The sequence below is a fragment of the Aedes aegypti genome, chromosome 2 (genome assembly GCF_002204515.2).
Source record: "Aedes aegypti strain LVP_AGWG chromosome 2, AaegL5.0 Primary Assembly, whole genome shotgun sequence".
NCBI lineage: Eukaryota > Metazoa > Arthropoda > Insecta > Diptera > Culicidae > Aedes > Aedes aegypti.
The window spans coordinates 204744310-204767413 of NC_035108.1; the positions used below are offsets into that span (position 1 = coordinate 204744310).

The 23104-nt window shown below is 36.1% G+C and overlaps 1 protein-coding gene across 1 annotated transcript in view; it reads right to left on the bottom strand.

The window, feature by feature from the left end:
* The window catches only part of LOC5570351 (LIM homeobox transcription factor 1-alpha), a 139086-nt gene that overhangs the window by 45685 nt on the left and 70297 nt on the right, over nucleotides 1-23104 (bottom strand). The window contains exons 3-5 of the mRNA XM_021843765.1: nucleotides 9501-9721; nucleotides 9242-9432; nucleotides 9011-9179 (exon numbers count right to left, since the gene is read on the bottom strand). Of these exons, the coding sequence (XP_021699457.1) occupies nucleotides 9011-9179; nucleotides 9242-9432; nucleotides 9501-9721 (581 nt within the window). The remainder of the gene's footprint in view (nucleotides 1-9010; nucleotides 9180-9241; nucleotides 9433-9500; nucleotides 9722-23104) is intronic.

Here is a 23104-nt window from a genome sequence, read left to right on the forward strand (position 1 = left end):
GCCATTTCAAGCCATGACAAAGCCCCACAGCAAAATGAGTCCTTTTTGCTAGACGGTTGTATGCTTCGAACATTGCCAAACGGAGGAAGACCATGGCAACACAAGGCATGAAACATTGAGTATAGTGTGCGGTTCATACAATTGGACATTGTTTCAGCATATTTCACAAGTATGTGACTTTTATGAAACCTTATGAACCGTTTTCCCCTTTTAGCCTGCGGAGCGGATCGACCTAAGCGATATTTTAACCGAGTTTTTCAAGATTATCATTGTAACCCATAATGGTCGGCGGATTGATTAGCTTGGATGGATGATGGATGAAGGTGATAAGGTGCTCCGTCAAATAAGTATGAGCGGCATTATATTATTGCAGTTCATCCTCGATCGCAGAGAACTGAATAAATAAACTAGTTAATGACTTGAGTGAATTTAGAGTCAAAAAACAGGAAATAATAACTAAAACTAGCTCCCGAAGTAACACGATAATGCGAAACTCCTAGAATGTTATCTAATGAGATGAGTTTTTTCACCTTGTTAGCCATCAACATGTTGAGTTTCGAGACTGCCACTAAAAACAGGTCACGTATACTCATCTTCTTATTCTTGTTTTCCCTGGTGCTACGTCCCTACTGAAACTGAGCCTGCTACTCAGTACATTCGTTATCTCATTTCATCGATTTCATCCACACAAATGAGAAGACAGGGCGACGGTTGACAGCGTGCGCTGAGAAAAACCATGATTCCTGTTTGGTTTCTTTTGAAAGAGATGTCCAACAGAGATCAGTTCATGGCAGTAATGACACGGTTTTTGAGGCAACTTCATTAATCGCAATGAATATCAAGTTTATTTGTCTCTTGAATTTGTGGGCAAGAATATTATCTGCAATAGACAGAGTGAATTCAATGCTTCAAAAGTATTCTATGACTATCGATACTGCACTGATCCAGGGACTGTTGTCCACGCTGATTGAAATGCTTGAAAATATAATGGATGAAGTAATCACCGTAGCAAAATCTGCTTGCTGCGACATGGGTATCGACAATTACTTTCCGGAACAACGAAATTGGCGAAAAAAGCGTTTTGCAGACGAAACTACAGAGGCAGCAATAAAACACACGTCTCCAAAGGAACAATTTGCAGTGGAAATTAACAACGTCTTCGACAAAATAATCGAAGAACACAAAAGCAGATATGAAGGACTTGCAGAGATCTCCGAAGATTTTTCTTTTCTTTTCGGAAATAACTTTAAATCAAACGATTTAAAGATTATTTTGCTCTAAAATACTCTTTCGATGTCGATGTAGCCCAGCTCATACCGGAATTAGAACATACTTAGATTAAATTACTGAGGTCGGTAAAATTTCACTGGGTTTTGGAACTATCGAAAAAGTCAGTAAAATGAAAACTGTCGTGACGCGTAATTGAAAAGCAAATTTCACCATGTTTTATTTTTTATCAATACATGATGTAAAGAAAAAGCTCTCTGCAAAATTTCAGTGAAAAGTCTATGGTTTCCGATTTCTGACATTTATTTTTAGTTTACTGACTTTTTCGGTAGTTCAAAAACCCAGTTATTTTTACCGAACAGATTGAGTGTGAAGTGTTCAAGTCTCAAATTCCGCTACTTTTGAGTGATATTGAAAAGGAATCTCCTTGTGACTTACTCAAGTGTATTCAGCAATACTCTCTAAGTGATTTGTATCAGAATAGAACGACAAGTTTGAGAATTTTTGTAATACTACCCGTAACAGCGGCACGTTGCGAACGAAGTTTCAGTAAGCTTACAATTATTAAAAAGTATTTGAGATCAACCAGATGAATCAAGAACGGCTCACCAACATTGCTATAATATCGATTGAAAACAAAATTTTGTCTAGAATGAGTTTGGATACTCTTGTTACCGAGTTTGCAAATGTGAAAGCGCGTAAAGTTAAGTTTTAAGTTGCTAAGTATGGAAAATGAATAAAATATTAATTAACACATACCATGATTTTTTTCATTATTATTCTAAAAGGGAGGAGGCGCTTGACGGAGCTTTTGCCAAGGGCACCAAGATACCACGCTACGGCTCTGTACCCGGTATGCCGACCCCACAAATCTGAAAGAAACTTAGGAGGAATTCTAACACGAATTCATAGTACTGTCCAAAAAACAGTTGAGAATTTTCTTGGGGAAGTTCGTGAAAAAATGGTCAAAGGAACTCCTAGAAGTACTCATCCAATAGAACATCTCAAAATATCTTTTAAGAATTTTCCTAAGAACATTTCGTGGTTAACTAACTTTTGGCAGTTTACGGGATTCATGGAGAAATCTTTTGGCATATTTAATATTTAAACCATTTCGTCTTCTGAAGACATTCTTGAATAAATTCTTTGAGAAACTTCTGGGGGAATCTATCAGAAGAAATTTTTAGATGAAACTCCAGAAGAATTCCCACCACATAAATTTTATGAAGAATTTTTGCTAAAGGATAATCTTTGGACGAATAACTTGAAAAATTGGATTGAAAAAACTCTCTCCGGAATGATTATGAAGAATCCTTGAATAATTTCCTGGTGGAAAAACTCATAATAAAATATTATAAATGAATAATAAACTGCTGGAAAAACTCATGGGAAAAAATTGGGAAACCCAGGAATATTTGGAAAAAATTTTAGCAAAAATCCAGGCAAAAATGGATACTTTAAAAAAAATCGTAGTGAAACACGTTTGTTTGAAACGATTAAAATTTAAAATCTCATAAAATATTTTGGATTCTTGACAAATATTAATTGGAAAAAGTGCCTGGGCATACTCTTGGTAGAAGTCTCCCTAGAATCTGAATGTCTGAAGATGATTAAATATAATTAAATTTTATCCAATCCAATTCAAATCCCTAGTGGTATTTTTTAGCTGCCTGTACCGTGGTGAATCAAAATCCGGACGGTACTAATATTCGGACACTCTGATAAAATTCATTAGTTTGAATGTTATTATGTTTGGATTTTATTCACACTCTTTATTTTAAATATGGGAGACTACTTACAACCACTTTCAATCTAGTTACCATTGCCAAAATAATACTAAAAATAACAATAAGTTTGTTGTTTCCGTCGGACGTTATTCCATCGCGGTCTATTTTAAATCAAGTTTTATCGATCTTTGAACGCGCAGGCCAAGGTATGAACAACGTGAAGTTTAAAAAAAAGTGTGTGAAGTATATTTTTTTGAACTTTTAAAAATACAATAAGTCCAGAGAGATACTTTTAATCTTCTATAACAGAGAAAAATTACGCAAATGTATATTTAACGGTGTATAAAATGGCTGTCCGGAATCACGAGTCAGTGTTTTTATATCCGGACAACATATGAAAGACCTTCTTTTCACTCGTGTAAATGATTTTTTTTTTTTTTTGAAGATAAAATAAGAGAAGAGCTGAAAAATATACATAAACAGCGCGTGTGAGTTATCCGAAGATGGGTCAATGTAAGGTTAGAGGTTAAAAAAAGGTTAGAGAATGTGGAGGAAGAAGTCAGCACGCACTTGCTGGCACAAGAAATTCACTTGATTTTTAAGAAAATTGAGCACTGTGAGTCACTCATTCCTTACTCTAACTCACGCGAGAGTATGACGTCATAACTCACTGCGAGTATTACTCACGTAAAGAGTAATACTCGCAATGAGTATGACGTCATTACTCTCAGGTGAGTGAGCAAGTTACTCTTTGTGAGTATGGTGAGTAACCAATTCCCAAAGCAAAATAAAATTGTGCATTAGTATGTTCTATACCCGAGCAAAGTCGAATAACAACCTCATAACATAGTGATAACAAGATGTACATCATGATTTCATTCTGTTATTTTTTTGTTATCAATACGAAAGCTCTTGTTATTATCGAATTTCGAGCTGTCAGATCGAGGATGCCATCGACAGGTGAATGACGTCATATATTTGTTATCATCATTCGATCTATATAACTAATTGATAATATAATGAGTTATCAAGGAGAGAAATTGGCTGGATAAACTTGTTATCAATGTGTTTCAAATGATAACACAATGAGATATTTATATGATATCTTTAGTATAAACTTTTGTTATCATGTTTGTTATTTTGCTTGCTTATTCAACCAAAATGAAAACAAACTATGTTATCAAATGCTTGTTATCGGATAACACAACTTGTTATCGTTTTGTTACCCAACTTTGCTCAGGTATAATCTGGGTGGAAGACTGTAAATGTTTACAGCTGCTATCGATCTCAGTGTGTATTATGATATGCAGTTTTTAAGTATGGTTGTTTAAATTTTACTGAATTTAGAGTCAGTTTTAAAACATCTATAAACAAGTTATAATGGCGAAAGTCCGGTTGTGTTCAAATACTTTCTATAAAATAATAATGAAACTTTTTTTGAATGTGTTTATGTCATGCCAGAAAGAAAGAAAAGAAGATGATATCAATTGAAACACTATCACAGCATAAAGTTCAAATTCATTCCAAAGTGCGGAAGGAGTTAAAGTAAGCGTCACAAGCCTTATAAAATTGACAAGAAGGGAGTTGGTCCAATATGTAAAAAATGTGCACTACCAAGCAGAGTTAATCGCAGTCAGCGAAGCCAGTGAAATTCAGCTATCGGTGCTGTAGGCAAAATGCTTAGAATGTAGCTGAGACGAGACTCGCGAAGTCGGTCTTCTTTTTCTACGGTTGCTAAGATTTTCTTCTTCGATTCTGTGTTTACACAAATTTGTGAGCAAGATGTTCAAGCTTTTACATGAACTCAATGGCAAAGATGAATTGCGATTGCATCGTTCCAAGTTCAGAAAACCTTTTCAAGTTAAATTTCACATCCGCAAACGCAGTAAACATTGCAATAACAAATGTTTTGCTTGTTTCGATTTAGTTTCGTCAGCGCAAATCAAATGGAATATTTCGCTGAATTATTTTTTTTATTAATGATTCCAATACTCTCCACATATTCGCCCACAAAATCAACTGGCTGCATCTGACAGCGAAATCTGGGCTGCATATGACGTTGCTTTTTTTTGCTCTTCGCGAGTCTCGTCTCAGGAATGTAGTAAAGCACCCGTTGCTAAAGGCAACCCAAAACATCTGTAGGAAAATGTGCTATTTTCCTGAGCATATTTCCCCCATTTACAGCTATCGATGACACTAATGATTCAGAAAATTCATGAACCCAAAATAGGCTACTTTATGAGATACACGTTTTCAAAATACTGTAGTGAGAAGTGCCACGTGAGTCTCGTGACATTCAAGCTTACTACTATTACCATTCGCAGCCCAGATATAATCCCATTAATCAATAGAATAACCTTAGTTTGAAAGAAGGGAAAATTTCTGATGTTCAATATTAGCAGTCTTCTAGCCAAAAATGTTTCTGTCGGTATAATTCGGAAGAACGGCAAACTTTCAAAAGAAGGGTGATTCTCTTTGAAAATGGCAATAGCTATAACAGGAATTTATGTTGATGGGTTTATTCATCAGTTTGAACACTATTAATTGTTCATACAGCATAACTCGATAGAACAGCCTATGTATGGAAGAAGGGCAATTATCCAAGTTGAACTGTTCTAAACAACTGTATGGGTACTTCTTTAAATTAGGAAAAGTAAAAGAACTTAACTCGGTTGATCACGAATTCAAACTGGTGTATTCCTCTCCTTTCGTGTACGTTTTATATACTTGAGCTCAATAGTTCAAATCGCTGATGAGATGAATTCTCATTTTACCGATAGCCCATAGTGGTTCTCAACTTGCCACTACAGAAGTAAGTTTACAGTTGGAAACCTTTCAAAGGAATATAAAATATAGAAAATTGGTCTACATGATACATAAATAGACTCAACTAAGCTTGGAATCAGATTGTTTGGAAAAAAAATCCTAGCTGTTAAAAGTTTCGATCTCTTAAAAAACCTCGATCTTAAAAAAAACTAAAAATATGTTGGATAAAATCAATAATATATATTTTGTCAAAATATTTATCAATAAAGCTAAAAGCATGTTGTCTGTTGCTTAATTATTAAATTTTTAAATAGTTTTATTTATGAAAAACAAGGATGCAATTAAGCATTGGAACATCAATGAAATAAGGACTGTTCATTTTTTCTTAGAAAATGTTTTCAGCTGAAGAGCTAAATAGTTTATTTTCAAAAACTCCTATGAAAAGCTGATCGTTAAAGTTTAACATTATTTTTCGCAAAACAAAAATCCTCATATTTGTGAACAAATTGTATGTTTGTATCCTTTACTATTCTACTAAAGGTATAGCTTTAAAATAATCAACTATGTTTCATCACTCTCTGATATAAGTAAACTTTTGTGATTTATCCATTTATGGCCAAATTTGCTGATAAACCATCTTTGCACTCCCAGCAAAAGAGAAAAGTAAAAAGCATGCTCAAAACTAGTTAAGATTACTAACGAAGCTATATTTGTATAAACGAGAGCTAAATCGTGAGCTTAAACCGCAGTGAATTTAACTGTTTATGGTCGTTTTACTAAATAGACTACTTTTAAAACCTTGTACGCATCTACAGCAAATTGTAAACGTTTTTCTTCGAATGTTTCAATTGGTAATCTCAGAATATCATGTTATGAAAATAATATGTGGAAAATAAAATCGATTTTGTCACAGCAGTGTTGCCAATTTTGGTTATTGTTAATTTATTTTGAAAAGTCTTCTAAAAATAAAGCAATCGTTTTTCTGTTGTGCTTTAAATGTGACGTGGGGACTAAATAAGTAACCCTATGAAAGCGTAATTTGTTTTTCATATTGATACTATGTTAGTACTTCCGTCAGGACGTACTTTAAACCAAAAAATTCTACTCATATCAGTTTCCTTCAAATTTAAAATATTTTCCTCTAAAAATATCAAAGAAAAATGATTTTATTATATCTGTAAAATTGTTGCTCCAAAAATAATTTAATTTCTTCCATGAGGCTCCTGATTGATGATGCTTTCGAAGAACAAGCCTTTTTTGAATATCTATATAAATAAAAATGGAGTGGTGTTTGTATGTCACGAAATGGCTTACGAACGGGTCAACAGATTTGAATGATTCTTTCTCCGTTTTGTTCTTCAAGAGTTCCGACGTGTTTGTGTGTATAAAAATCCCAGGATATTCACCGGGAAAATCGGAAAAACGAGTGTGAACGGAACTGTCATTTTGTATGGGACGCATTTTTTAACAGCCTACTTGATGGCAAGACGAAGTTTGCTGGGCCCACTAGTAAAAAATATATATTGTCGAGTTTTCCAGCCATTTTCTAACAATTCTTGATTTTGATAACTTCAAAAAATCGACCGTTCTAAACGTGGTTCCATATTCGTGTGAAATTTAATTATTTTGGAGATTTTTTATTATCACGACATTTTACAATACTAGTCGAACGATGTACAGAAAACCGATTGAAATTTCATTGATAAATTCAAAAGATACAGCATGCACAAGGTGTCCACTTTATAAAATGAACAGTCGTTATTACCTCCGTGCGGGTAACTTTGATCATTATTTTCGTGACTATTTATAAACTATTCTTAGAACTTTGCACATTCTTTTCATGGTTCTCATATTTCTTTGCTTTAAGAAATGGTATAGAATCAGAAATTACTTATTTTATTTACCATTGAGTTGCTTTTTGGGAAATGGGTCATTCCGGGAAATGTCTTTCCGGGAAATGGGGTATGCGGGAAATGATTTCCGGGAAATGGTATAGAACCGATAGTCCTAGATATTTACAGGTTAAGAAAAAGTTTCTATCATCACACCTACCCACCATCAAGTAGGTCAATTGAGACAGTTGTTAAAAAGTTCACTTTTTTGCCCAAAGCACTGCTGAATGAAGTTTAATGATGGGACTCGACTACATTAAATTCACCTTCCGGCATCACCGCAAATAGCTGGCAATGATCCACAGACTCCGTCGGCGAAAGCCATGTGACAAAACAAAAGGTTTCCTTCCACATCCCTGTGGCATTTCACCTTTCTCGCACTTGGCAACTAAATATAGCCAAGGCGCCTACCTAATATGACTGAAAGGCCAAGGGAGTTGGTTTTCCACTTGTTATGTGCCTCATATGTGTTGTGGCGGGGGAGTGTTCCAGATGGGTAGGTTGGAAATGTTCCGTAGCAACTCCCGAGCAGTCCTCGGCGGGCTGACAGAGAGTAATGGCACTTTGGGTGTCAAAAATGTGTATCCAGAAAGGAGAACTAAAGTATTTATGTCGAAATGTAAATGAAAAGTTCCTTCACACCTTTGGCTTTGGGAGGCTTTGTATCATATACAGCATGTCGATTCGTCGTCATAGTCGAAACCTGTCGAGAGATTCTGGGTGGAAGTGTTAAGCTGTTCCTTCCGGGAAAATGAGAGAGGAATGTTGGTGGTTGGAGAGGTGGGATTTTTGTAGGTGTTTCATGGACTTAGCTAGATAACATGAAGAAATCTCCTCATGAGTTTTTTCAGTAATTTTTGCTTTATTTATATTTCGCGTGTTTCTCCTGCAGTTGTAGCACGGACGCTAAGGAAATTAAAAAAATGGCGTCTAATTACGTCTAAATGTTTTACGCCACGGAAAATGTCTTATTTGATTTTATTTGTGATTCAAATATAATTCTAAATCAAAGTAGCATCAAATGGCATAAAAAGTTGCTGCAATATAAATGTGTATTCCCATATCTAAATAGTTTTGCATGTAATGCGCGAAATTTGGCAATGCGCTGAATTAGACCAGCTTACGGTAGATCTGTCGACCAAGAAATTTATCACAACACATTCTTTTGGGAAACAAGAATGCAAGAGACAATCTTCAAAATATTTAAAAATATAACGTTAGAAACTGTTCAATTATTATTTTCTTTTCAAACGTTGACCATGGGGAAACAACGCCATCTCTCTCCTACCCTTCCTGGCTACGTCTATGAGTATTTTATTTACCCTTGACTCATTGTTTGAAGTAAAGGACTTCAATTTGCCCGTAGACATATATTGCGAAACGTGCGTAAGAACTCACTTGAATTTTCATCCTTGATTTTGAGCGACAGCTTCGATTCGTTTTCGGATAATTCATCCTGAGACTCGTTTCCTTTGCTGCTGCTGTTGTTGTGACTTCCTTTATTGCCATCCTTGAGCTGCTTCTTTTGCATCTTTTTCATCTTGGCTCGTTGGTTTTGAAACCACACCTGATTGGAAGAGATTATTTAGTTCCGGAAAGAAATTGTAACCACAACTTTAACAACTGTACTTGCACTATTCGTATGCTAAGACCCGTATCTTTGGCCAGCCCTTCTCGAATCTTTCGACACGGTTTGGGTGATATTTCAAACGATGCCTTGAACGCCCTCCTCTGCTGAGTGGTCAGAATAGTTCGAGGTCGTTTCGGGCCACGTCTGCCGTCGATTCTCGTTTGAAAAATATCATCACAGCAATAATCATCTGCGGAATGACCGTTTCTCGTTAAACAAACATAACAGTTAGAGGAGAATGGAACTCCCAAACCTCACCGTAATTGTATCCTTGAAGCATTTCCACTTCCTTCTCGTAGTCCGGCCGGCAGAACAGCTGGCTCTGCTTGATGACGTACTGATCGCCCTTCTGAAGTCGAACTCCGCACACCACGCAGATAAAGCACTTGAGATGGAACACGTTATCCAGGGCTCGCATTACTAACTCGTCGGCACCAATCTTTTCACCACATCCTAGACATCTGTTCCGGCCGTACAATCTGCGGAGAAGTGAGGGAAAATGAAAACGTTTGATGAGACGAGCAAATAATGGGTGGAACAGGTTCGGCGATTTGCGCTAATAGCTGTGAATGCAAAAGTAATAGGTGATCTGATAATCCATAGTTGAGATATATCAATCGTTTAACAAAATATAGTTGAATAAGCATAATGAGAGAAAAAAATTGTCTTTGTTCATGATAAATCGCCAATCACTGGATAGCACGCTAATTGTTAAACCCGCCATAAGCAATACGCGACATGTTCACTAATAGGCGAAGCTTTTGGCCGTTCAACAATAGGTGAAAGGGTAAAAAGGACAAGATAAGTCAGGAAGCAAGATAGGTCAGTGAAATTTTAAAGCGCATTATGTGTTTTTTTTTCTGGCATGTATAAAAATGGTAAGCATAGCATAGCATAGACTAGATGTACATGTCAATGCACATCGGTCCCAAAGCCAAATCTAGAATGACAAAAATGTTTGCGCCCCAACCGTCAGTTTTAGATATATGGCGTCTTTGGAAAAGTTACTCCATATAGTTTAGACATTTTTTTCAGTGATGTGAAATTAGGGTGGCCCTTATAGTTTACGAGATCAGAAAACAAACTGTTGCTGACGCATTTGGGCGTATACAGTGTTTTAGAACAATTAATTTGGAGCAACTTTGCCGAAGAACCAACATTTCCATGTCTTATGGTTCGCGAGTTATGATATTTTTTTACAAACAAGTTAGGGTGCTCCTGCAAATCAGTTTTTACTTTATTTTTTATACAATAATTTCTCGCAAAAACTTTGTTCCGAACACTTTTAGAAACTTTGATTGCAAGAAGCAGGCCCTGTTCTAGTAAAGACGTAACACCAGGAAAATAATAATAATAATAATAAGAGGCGTGACCGGCATTCAGCGGTAGCCTCGAAACTCAACATGTTGAGTGCTAACAAAGACAAATTAAAGACCCCCATGTCCCTTGCAGTTGCTCAAAATTGTATGGCTCATAAGGTAATCTAGAATGCCGTTCAAAGTGTACTGCGATCTGTCAAACTTGGGTACCTTTTGCACTACCGAGGGACCAAATGCAGTACTAGAAGTGGTACCCAATCTGAGCCCGAGTGTGACGGACCTGGTGCTAACAAAGTGAAAAACTCATTCTACTACCTAAAACCAAGATGGCGTCGAAATCCAAGATGGCCGCTAGATATTTTCACTCAAAATAATACTCCTATTCTTTAATTGACACGAAGAAATAAACCAACGATTGAAAATATGTTTCTCTATGACACAAAAACTGATGTTTGCATTGATTGCACTCGTTATATACGTTAAAATCGTAGAACATGATTTAGAAAATCGTTTATTATCGTTCGCCTATCTTACTCAGTTAATTCTCAGCTTTCTGATGGTGATTTCAGCGGTGCGATAATGGTAGAAAACCGGTTTTCTGGCGAAATTGTTTTTCGAAATGGACGCCAATTTTTTTTAACCTCAAATGAAAGCTACATCCTTCCTCCATACGATTCCACTAAGTTTCTATGCGTTCCACGGGAAATATGAGACATATCTCGTGAAGAAATTCCTATAATTCATCAAAAAATGGGCTTTTTTCGCAAACTGTTTAGCTAGTAGGCGTACGAGGGACCAATTTGAGAAAACCGAAAGAACCACCTTTTAGTGTTTATATCAAATCGAAGATTGATATCTGTCTTAGATATGATTTTTTTTCTCTGACCTCATGTCCAATTCCCAGATTTTCCAGGTCAAAAATAGAATTCCCTGACGTTCCCTGACTTTACAGGTTTTTCCAGGTAGTCGACACCCTGAAGTCAATCGTAAGTAAGTTGATACGTATTGGGATCCCTCCCTCCCCTCCTCGTATTTACTTGAGTGACTTTGACATTATTTTATCCTTATTCACCTACATGTACCAGAAGAGTGAACAAAGTCGTAAAAACTGTACAACTAAGACATTCTACCTGTATTATTGGACAGCCTGCTTTGATTATATACTGAAAACTCAAAATAACGTTACTTTACAGCTACCATTTGTAATGGATAATTATGTTTATTGAATTAAAGCTGTACATCTGTAACCTAGTTTCAAAACAAAATCTGCTTTTTTATTGTATTTTTCTTAGAGATCGATTAGAACCTTATTGCAACCCAGTGCCATTAATAATGTTCTTGTTAAGCATCGTAAACATTTCTGACAAGGTTATGAAAGTGGTAACAATATTTTGAATTTTTATGGTTCGTATATTCACTTTACTCTTAAATGGTTATGGAACCTTGTGGTATACGTATTAAGCATGATATAATTGAACTAACATTATAATTTCGTTGAAATCGTTATGACCTATGGGGGAACCACTGTGAAACATGCCATTAAGCCGAATGAGTAAAAAACGAAGAAAAATAGCCTATAATAAATGAAAGGTAAACATTTCTAGTTTCCATTTTTAAACTTTAAAGTTTCGGCCTAACGACCCATTCGTCTTGACGTTCTTCGGCCTTACGACTCATTCAGACTAGCAAAATTCGGCCCAATGACCTGACGGTTGTGCTACTTTTCCCCGAACGTCAGTTCCCCGAATGTCGTTTCCCCGAACGCCAGTTCCCCGAATGCCAGTTCCCGAATATCCCATATCCCCGAAATGACTTTATCATAGCTTATTAGTGTATTGAAGAGCCTCTATAGAAAAAATGCCATTTCCATGTGTATAGGGAACATTATAGGGATCTTTTCCTTACATGATTCATTTTGTGCTTGTCCATCTTCACAATAATTCCTTTAAAAGTGTCATTCCAAACGTGATATGCATTTGTTATAGCGAAATGTATATGAACTAGGTGAACGTTTTTTACACAAAACCGACTTTTTGCCCCCTCCGCACCATCTTCATAAGATGACTTTTTTGTGAAGGGATCCTGTCTGAAGGGCCAAAACCGAATGGTGGACCCGTAAGCACCCGGGTAGAGGTCAATAACAAAATAATGGTAAAATAAGAACAAATTATGCAATCATATCTACTTTAACCATTATTATGTTATTAATGTATGACATTAAATATCTCATCAATAGCAAAACATACAATCATAGCAAAATTTATCATTGATATGTTATTCTTGAATGTCATGTAATAGCTAATCAATAACAAAATATACTATCATGGTAAAATTTGTTATTTGTGCAAAAAATACTAAAAATACTAAAACATTAAATATCTAACAAACATCGCCATCACAGTAAAATATGTCATTATTTTGATATTTGAAAACTTTATTAAAATAATTCATGAGAACAAACCAATATCAAATTTTACCATAATAGCTCATTTTAGTATTCGTATGATATTCATTGAAGATTCAAAAAGCAAAAGTTTTTTAGCAGGAAAGCAAAAAGTTTATTTTTCAATCATGCTAAATTAAGATATTAAAGTCAAAGAACTAAAATTACCATTATTTTGATCTACTTGTGAATAGCTTATTTAGTTATTATTTTGTTATCAATATCTAAATAATAACATATTTTGTTATTTACGGTTGCCTATATTTTTGCTATTATTTTGTTATTACAATGGCAAAATATGTTATTATTTAGTTTTTATGCCATACAAACTTAGTTATTATTTTTGTTATTTTATCTCTTATTTCAAACAAACAAAGAACAAATTTTACTATTCAAACATTCTATTTTAATAGTAAATTTTGTCATTCTTTTGCTATTCTCCTCTACCCGGGCAGAGACGCTTACTCGAAACTTGCAAGGGGAAAAGAAACTCCTTCCAGAAGTTTATCTAAACAGTCGTACAATCAAGCCCATTCAGTATATGACATTGTATGACATTCATTATAATTCAAAACGCAAAAGTTTTTTAGCAGGAAAGCTAAAAGTTTATTTTTCAATCATCCCGGGTAGAGGAGAATAGCAAAAAAATAATAAAATTCGCCATTAAAATAGAATGTTTGAATAGCAAAATTTGTTCTTTGTTTGGTTGAAATAAGAGATAAAATAACAAAAATAATAACTGAGTTTGTATGGCATAAAAACTAAATCATAACATATTTTGCCATTGTAATAACAAAATAATAGCAAAAATATCGGCAACCGTAAACAACAAAATAATAACTGAATAAGCTGTTCAGGAGTAGATCAAAATAATGGTTATTTTAGTTCTTTGTCTTTAATATCTAAATTTAGCATCCCGGGTAGAGGTGGATAACAAAATAATGGTAAAATAAGAACAAATTTTACAATCATATCTAGTTTAACCATTACCCGGGATGCTAAATTTAGATATTAAAGTCAAAGAACTAAAATTACAATTATGTTGATCTACTCCTGAACAGCTTATTCAGTTATTATTTTGTTGTTTACGGTTGCCGATATTCTTGCTATTATTTTGTTATTACAATGGCAAAATATGTTATGATTTAGTTTTTATGCCATACAAACTCAGTTATTATTTTTGTTATTTTATCTCTTATTTCAACCAAGCAAAGAACAAATTTTGCTATTCAAACATTCTATTTTAATGGTGAATTTTGTTATTCTTTTGCTATTCTCCTCTACCCGGGAATGCATACAATATAGGAAATATAATCAAATATTACAATGCATCATGAAAAGATCTCATCGGTTTTTTTATCATTGTGTAGTATTTTGAAACTGGTCGGCAAAACGATGTCGTCGAACTATGTCGTCGTTAACTATAAAGTATAATTTAAACGAGTTACTAAAACCTTCACTGTGGCATTATTGAGAGTTTCACCAAAAACGATTTTCTGCCCGAAAATCGAAAAACAAAACGATCTTCAGTTCCGGCGATGCGAAAACCAAATCCGCTCCCTGGCCTTCTCGAAGTGCACTCCTGAAAAAAACGCCGAACGCCAGTTACCCTAATACCTTGTTTTCCTGAATAGTCCATTACTTTGAAAAGTTTTTGGCACTAATAATTGTCTTAACCTTACGCCTTTCAGGGCGGCGAATGAATGAATGAATGAATGATCATCTGATACTCTATAAACCAACCGTTCGGATTTTACATGGATAAATATCCTAGAAAACTCTCATAAAATAAAATCCTGTCATTTTAATTGTTCCAGGGGCGATGTTTGGTATCGAATTCTCTAATGAAAAAATAGACTTAATGCGAGTCAATTTCTGTAAGTCAGTTTGAAGCAGCTGAACTCTCTTTCCAGTGCATTAAAAGGCAAATGGACAGCTATAAAAGTATATTTACCAATTTGCGTTTCAACAGAAACTGCCAAAAAATCATAAAACGAAAAAAGACGAGAAAAATAAATTTTGTGAGTCGAATCAGTAATTATAAATATTACTCCCGTATTTTTTTAAGTGTTCTTGTTTCGTTTATAGCTGTCTTACAACTGATTTTCTCTGCCCGTTCCACCCAAAGCGAAAACCTTTTTTTTATTCCGTTATCAGTGTCATTCCAAACATAACATTAATTTCTTCTATCTGGGTGCATTGTGTTAATCATTATCATTCTAATTTGGTACAACAATATTAAGCATTTATTAACATTTTGCCAACTCCTTCCTTTTTGCACGGTGCTCGCACTAACTATGGACATCATGAATCATTTAAAAGTATGTGCCGATCGTTCTACCGTTGTTTCAATGAATTTGATTATCATCTTTTCCGTCCGACTCTTCGTGAAAAAAAAACATCTGGTTTTGGCAAGTTAGGTTCATATTAGTCATAGTAGATATTAAGTAGATTTAAGTAATCTTTGTATCTGTTGGAAAGAAATGATACGAAAAGAAGAGGAGGTTTTGCGCCCATTTAAGGAAGAGCTCAGTAATGCTCAGCTCTAATAGGCTTTTTCTTGCTCCAAATAAACAAATAAACAAATAAACAACATCTTACATTTCATTTGCCGTAGCAGTTCAGCATTTTTACCGCTTTCAATTAACTTAACTTAGATATATAACGCATTTATCGTGGCAATAAAATATTGCAACGAGTTCTATCTACAATTATCTTTAATTTTATTTAACACTAGTGGTCCCGGCAAACTTCGTCTTGCCATCAAGTAGGCTGTTGAAAAATGTCATGGAACCTCTCACACAACATGACATATTAGTACTCCCCCGTTATACCAAACTTTCCCACAACTTCACTAAACTTTTTCGTCACACGAACACGTCGGAGCCCTTCAAGAAGACAACAGTGAAAGAATTGTGCAAATCGGGTGTCCCGTTCTGAAGTTATTTCGTGACATACAAACACCACTCCATTTTTATTTATATAGATTTGTTCCAATGTTTCAACATTGAATATTCTATGTAACCCATTAGTACTTTACTAGAGAGGGAGCTTAAGAATCACTTTAAAAGTTTTATTTTAAATCCTTTGCAGATATTTCTTCCTGGTATTACAACACTTACAACAGCTAGTACATATTGGTACAGCAGACAACATGGATGGCCAGAAAATTTGTTTGAAGATCAAAAGTGGATACAGACATTTTATACATACTTGAAAGTTAAATTTTTATCTAGCATGAGCCCTAGATACTTAACATTATCTGACTAATTTATTTGAACCCCTCTCATCGTGACAACATGTCTACTTAATGGTTTCAAAAAGTGCTTTTGTTTTATGTGGGTTTTGGAGCGTCTTGCTGGGTAGTGCTTCGTGAAGCCCAAGCAGGACAGTTTTTACATTCAGAAATGGAATAGTGAAAAGTGAAAAAGTGATTTGTTTAATTTGTGTCCTCAGTACTGTTGGTTTTTGGCTGCCCTAAGTTCACCGAACCATCCGGAAGTGACAGGCAGCACATAAATTTAGAGAATCAATCCGGTGAGTTTGTTCCAGTATGATACTTTTTCTTTTGTGAGCCTTCCGGATCGTTTTTGTCCGCGTCGTAGAACTTCTGATCGTTTCTTGAACGGAAAATGTTATTTTCGGAGTTTGATAATTATGTTCAGATTGCGCATTCTGTCCGGGCGGATGTTACGCAACTAACAATCGGTTGTGGATGCTTTTTAACCGTTCGATGACCCTGGAGGGATCGATTCTGCTTTTCGTATAATTTTGAGCAGAAAAACCGACTGTGTTATCCTAGGGTGTTTAGTTCGAACGCGCTTCCTTTCGTTTTTCGATTATCTAAAAATACAGTACCACAGTTTTTCAATAGGCGTGATTTTTTTTTACGCGTATCGTTATTTTATACAATGCGATGACCCTGGAGGGATCGGTTTTGCTTTTTGCTGGTTATTGAGCAAAAATATTACTGCACAATCGACAAGCATTTCGCGAAATATTATTTATACTATAAATAAGCTATTGTTTTCTCTTTTGATTGCCGGCATTCAAAAGATTAATTTGAAAACGCTTAAACAACAAATATTTATGGTCTATCGCCAGCTTTCTAGGCGAATCCTGACAATATACCTTCCCCAACCTCCAACTCCGTAGCACTTATGAGGGTGTCGCTGAGTCGGTGGCCTCTCATTAAGTAAGTGCTACATCAACATTTCCTTCCCCTATCCCAAGTTACGGTAAAGATGGGCGTGGCCGGGAATAGCGATATTCATGCTTTTAGTATTCTTGTTTATGATTTGAACAAGGTATACTCCCCTGCCTTGTTCTTGAAAGTAGTCAGGATGAGATTATTAAAAAGAAACATGAATGTTGCTAGTATCCAATCTACGAAGTATACCGTAACTACGCTAACGCTAACGCTAAAAAGTGCTTTTGTTTTATGTGGAAATATTATAAGTTGAGTTTTGGAAGCATTTGGATAAATCTTTCATTTTTGCAAATATCCAAATTCTTTTGCAATTGACTACAAATGACACGAAGGCTTCATCTGATGGAGAGGCCTTCTTCTTCTTTCTGGCGTTACGTCCCAACTGGGACAAAGCCGGCTTCTCAGATTAGTGTTCTTATGAGCACTTCCACAGTTATTAACTGAGGGCTTCCTTTGCCGATTGACCATTTTTGCATATGTATATCGTGCGGCAGGTACGAAGATACTCTATGCCATGGGAATCGAGAAAATTTCCTTTACGAAAAGATCCTCGACCAGTGGGATTTGAACCCACGACCCTCAGCATGGTCATGCTGAATAGCTGCGCGTTTACCGCTACGGCTATCTGAGCCTGGAGAGGCCTGAGTTATCCATAAACAAAGATTTTTCACATTCCTGAGGTAACTCATGTAAGTCAGATGTGAACATATTGTATATTATTGGTCCCAAAATGCTGCCTTAAGGAACACCAGCTCTGACAGGAACTCTTCCAGACTTGGAGCACAGACAAACAGACGTAACACTTAGAACAAATCCCGATCAAAATCATAGTCACGATGACATGTACGCCCAATGCTAAAACCGGTGTGTTTGGCCGATGGACCAACAGATGGCGGTAGTGTGCAAACGTCAAACGCGAACAAAAACGATGCGAGCGCGGCGGGTGGTGGATTGGCCACCTGAATCGGCCGTTAGAAAGGTGGTCGATGGACATCGGTGATAGTGTGACGTCTTCTTGTCTGTGCTTGGAGTTCTGATAATTAACCTGAAGTGTACGATTTGACAGATAACTTTGAATTATTCCAACAATGTAGGCATATTGGAAAATTAAAGTTTTTTAAATTTTACAATCAAGCTGAAGGCCAAACACTTCAGATTTGTTGGAACGAATCAAATATGTTACACGTAAAAGTTGGTGAGTGGTCGAATGTCCATGGCGGAATCCAAACTGTTCATTGGCAAAAACAGAATTTTCGTTGATGTGGCCATCATTCTATTCAAAATACCTTTTCAAAAAGTTTACCCATAGAAAAAAAAATATTTCACATTTAGGTATTGTAATTCCCCTTGCTTCAACAATTGAATTTGTTAAAGAAGAATAAATTTGTGTACGCACATTACAAGAGAACGATGAATAATTATTTGGTGCTTATAAATCGTGCCCCAATTTTTGCTAAACTGTACTTTAAAATAAATACGTGTAAATGATATGAAGGATCTGAGGCCAAGGGTAATGTCTATGTACATTCTATACACCACATACAGAGTATGAACTGGTTTCAGTGAGTCGTAGGTGGTGCGACAGCTCCCTGAGCTTTTTTTTTGTATTTGTATTTATTGTTAGCTATTGTGTACGATAACTTGCTGTTTATACAAACGTTTGCTCAAGTCAAGGAAAAAGATTTTTGATTGCAGATTTCCTCCTAATGTGAACAACGCCCTGTAGGCAGACATAGAAGTATTCCCTGCTTTCCAACCGTCTGCTATTCATTGCCTAGAAATATAGATCCCAACTAATAAAATCGTTTCGAAATGAGTCATGAATGGTATCCCCGTATATTGGTGCACCCAAAATGGATATAGCAAAATACGAGCAGTAAAGAGTATCACCTAATACGAGAGCAAGCGACGGTCAAACGAAAGAATCCAAGTATCCCAAAGACAAATAACCGTCATCCGTTTTATGACCATTTCTGGTTGGCCGGTTGAACCTTATAGCTAGTAGCCAGACGATCTACCCGGAAGGGTGTGCAAATTGCCGTAGGAAGTCGGTTCCTCAAATCTGCCATCATAGAAACGAGATATGAGAGGAAATGAAAAATGCGTTTGGATAGCCGCTGCCTTTTTGGATGGGGCTTTTTTGTCGAATCGATATCGTTTAGAGAGTGATTCTCAAATGCTGGGTCATCACTGAATTGAACTCAGCTTCGATTTTTTTCTTAAAATCGTATTGATGTTTTTGTTACAATTACATTCTTCTTCTTTCTGACGTAACGTCTCAATTGGAATAAAGGCTACTTGTTTCTCAGCTTAGTGTTCTTATGAGCACTTCCACAGCTACAGTCGACTCTCCACATCTCAATGTTCTACATCTCGATATCTCTCCCTATGTCAATGATTTTTTCGGTCCCTTCAGTCTGCATACATTTTCACTCTCCATATCTCGGAAGTGCCCAAGTGATTCTGCACCCTATGTACTAAGGTTCGTGCTTGTCATATGATATACAAAAACAGAAATCTTTGATTTGCAAAAACAGCCTTCAGATCATAACTTTGAAAGTGCACGTATAAACAAAAAGCCCAAGAAAGGACATTGTCGCACTTTGGACGTAACACAAAGAAGAGGAAGTTGAATTGACCAAATCAAGACAGCCGAAGCGAACCGCCAACCCAAACTGATTGAAAGCTACTGTCAGTAACGGGGCCATTCCGGGCACAGCATGTTACACAGAGCATCGACTCTTGATACTAACGAGGGTGAGAATCTGTTCGCCCTCCAAACTAGAACCTATTTTATCTGACGACCTATTTTATGTCCACAGCCTGTCGTTAAGATGACATAGGGTTTTATTCTACTTCGTCGTAAGCGCTACAGTTCGTCGTATCAAACTTTAAATGTTCACTACGGCGGATATTCAAACTTACCTGCAACATAGATTCATTATCCAAGTGTAATTTTGTTAAAGCTGTTATGGTTTGTACACTTGTACACCAAAAATGCAATAAAAGTACTGTATTTCGGCAAATAACTTCAGTTCAAGTATCCACTTTGCACTTTTTCACCGAAATCGCATGGACGAACACGATTTGAGAGAAATGCTTAGCGATCGACTGAGCCACACCACTTTCCATCACAAGTTTCTTCCCGCCTCTGTGGGTGACTTACTTCGCCGGGCACTTGTTTTCACTATGGAGAACCTTCGTACTTCTTCACTGAAGGATTTCATTCCAATCACACGCCGTAAAACTTCAATAAATCACCAAATTTTACGAAATTTCCTCAACCGCCGCGTATAATTGAGAATGTAAACAAAGTTCAATCCGTCGTGCTGAGAAAAAAAGCTTGTGCGCATCAATGTGTGCGTGATGCTCGACGTAAAAATACGGTTCCTTTGATTGTGTTCAGTGAATAAATTGTCACCCAACACGCAGCAACAAAGACATTGTCACCTCCTATTCTTGTTGCAACAATTTTATTCCGCAACATGAGTTTGTCATCACCTGAACAGAATATGACAAAGATCGATCACCACGTGCGCGGCAATTTTCTGGGCTTCGCATTGCAATTTTCGAGAACTTTCTCCGTGTTGGTAAACATTGACACGTTATCAAACAGCATCCATAAAATAAGTTTGATTTTGTGTTTAAAATTACTGATTAATCGCGAGTCTAAAAGGTTGCAACAATATTGCGCTCTGTGATTGTCATGACAATTCTGCTTTAAATTGTGTCCTTATCCGCAACAGTTGTGACAAACGGTTGTGAGCGAGCTTGCTTTGTTGTTTGTTTTTCGTCTATTTTGATGATAATTTGATTCACTGATTGTGTTGTTTTCGCTGTACTGTGAGCAAATGCCATAATTGTACGGTCAAAAGGAATTGTGTTCATATGTTTGGGCTGAATTTTGATGACGAACATTTAATTTTAAGGAAATTAGTATACTCCATTATACTGAAGGAATGGAGGGAGATGCCCGTTGATCTATATATTCTAGTAAAACATCTTATTATAGCGTTGATATGTTGTGTTTTAACCATTCAATACACACAGTGAGCTGTAAGTTGTGAGACGAATCTGGAAACTGATTGCGACGGAGTTGAAAACGATACGACGGACTGAGAATATGGTAAGATGCATTTTCTTTGCATTATTTCCAAAAAGAGATCAAGATTTATCAAAATGTTATTGTACAATGCTAAAGCCGTTTTGAGAAATAATTGTTTGGCATCGGTTTGTATCAGCATCATTCACTGCAATACTGGGAAAATTGCAGTTCCCACTGATCAATGTTTAATACGATGGATACTAGCACATCACCCTAAACATATTTGCTTTCGCCGTAAAAATATACTCGATTTTTAAATCCTGTGGCATCAGGCAAAAGTCACTTTAATTCACAGAAACGCGAACAAGTGTTCAAACACTTATACAACTCAGCTATCCGACGGCCAAATGAACGTGAGTTTAAGAGGAAAATAACCATCATCGTTTTACAAATTTTCAAAACCAGTTTTTTTGCTCAAAATTTAAGCAATGTTCAAGAAAATCTATCAATGTATTCAACTTGTTATCTGGATTGCAATGATAGATTTTTATGAGGATTTCTTTAAATTTGAACGAAAAAACTGGTTTTTCATTGTTGATGATTGCTGATGATTGAATGATGGATTCTTGAGCCTTAAAATTAATGATCGAATCACAAGCTCATTGCAGCATCATGCTACACACATAGAGTTATGCGGGGTGAAGGTTCGCTTAAGGCAGTTTCAAAACTGAACTTAAATCGGTAGGGCAAAAATTCATCTACTGAAACACAATATCTTTATGTTTTCGTGACAGGCATTGGCGTAAAAATAGGGGAGACAACTCCCCAGAATCATCCAGGCCCCACCCAGAATTTTTAGTCATAATAAATATAAATAAATAAAAATATCTACGATTCTAACACGAAGAAAACCTTTAGAATCAACTTACATAACTAGTTATGATTGACAAAACACACTTCAGTAATTTCGTTCTTTTATTTCGTACAACAACCTCGCTTATCGTACACAGCATCAGCGTGGCCGTTCTGACCTAGAATCACGCGACAAACAATGGATTAACCACCCGGCTGTCGGTCTATTGAATAAAGGTTCTGAATTTACTGAATAGCAAAATCCATAACATTGCTAGTTGTTGAATGCCGCTAGATCTAGCTTGTTGTTATGTGCTATAAACGCGATTATTCGACATCTCTGTTACAAAAATACCACTAAAGATCGCAACAAGCCGTGCGTCTTGCGTTTTGAATTTTGTGTCACGTTCACCTCGTTCCACGTTTTTTTTTCAATTCGGCTGATGAAAATTAGATTCGGTGGATGGTGCTATACCACGTGCAAATGTTCTGTAGAAAAGTGTTTTTCAAAATGATCAAAAGTGTGTGTTTTTTCGAAGATTATATCTAAAGATGATTTGAAAACTTTTAAAACTTTTATGTAGTGTTCATTAATAGAGGAGCGACGAATTACAGAGGAGTTTCAAAAAATAAATTTGGTGAGTCAATGCGTAAATATCAAACATTTGTCGGCCAAAACGTCTACCGAACGTATCCTGTGACACTACACTTTCTATCAACATTCCACAACGGAGGTTTGCATTAGCATTAGCAATAAGGAATTCACTCGTTGTATGAGGGTTATTTCCTCCCCGTCCGTTACTAAAGTCAAAGATTTGGGACTCGACGCCCTTGACTCTTAAACACGATTGACGCATCATCCAACAGTTGAGAACTGCCCTGGCCACGTCCTTGTGAATGCTGAGGAATAGGAAGGAATGATAAATTGAACACCTACTTAAGAAAGATGCAGTGAACTCTACGACCTCTCATAGGTGGTACGGGATATTGTGG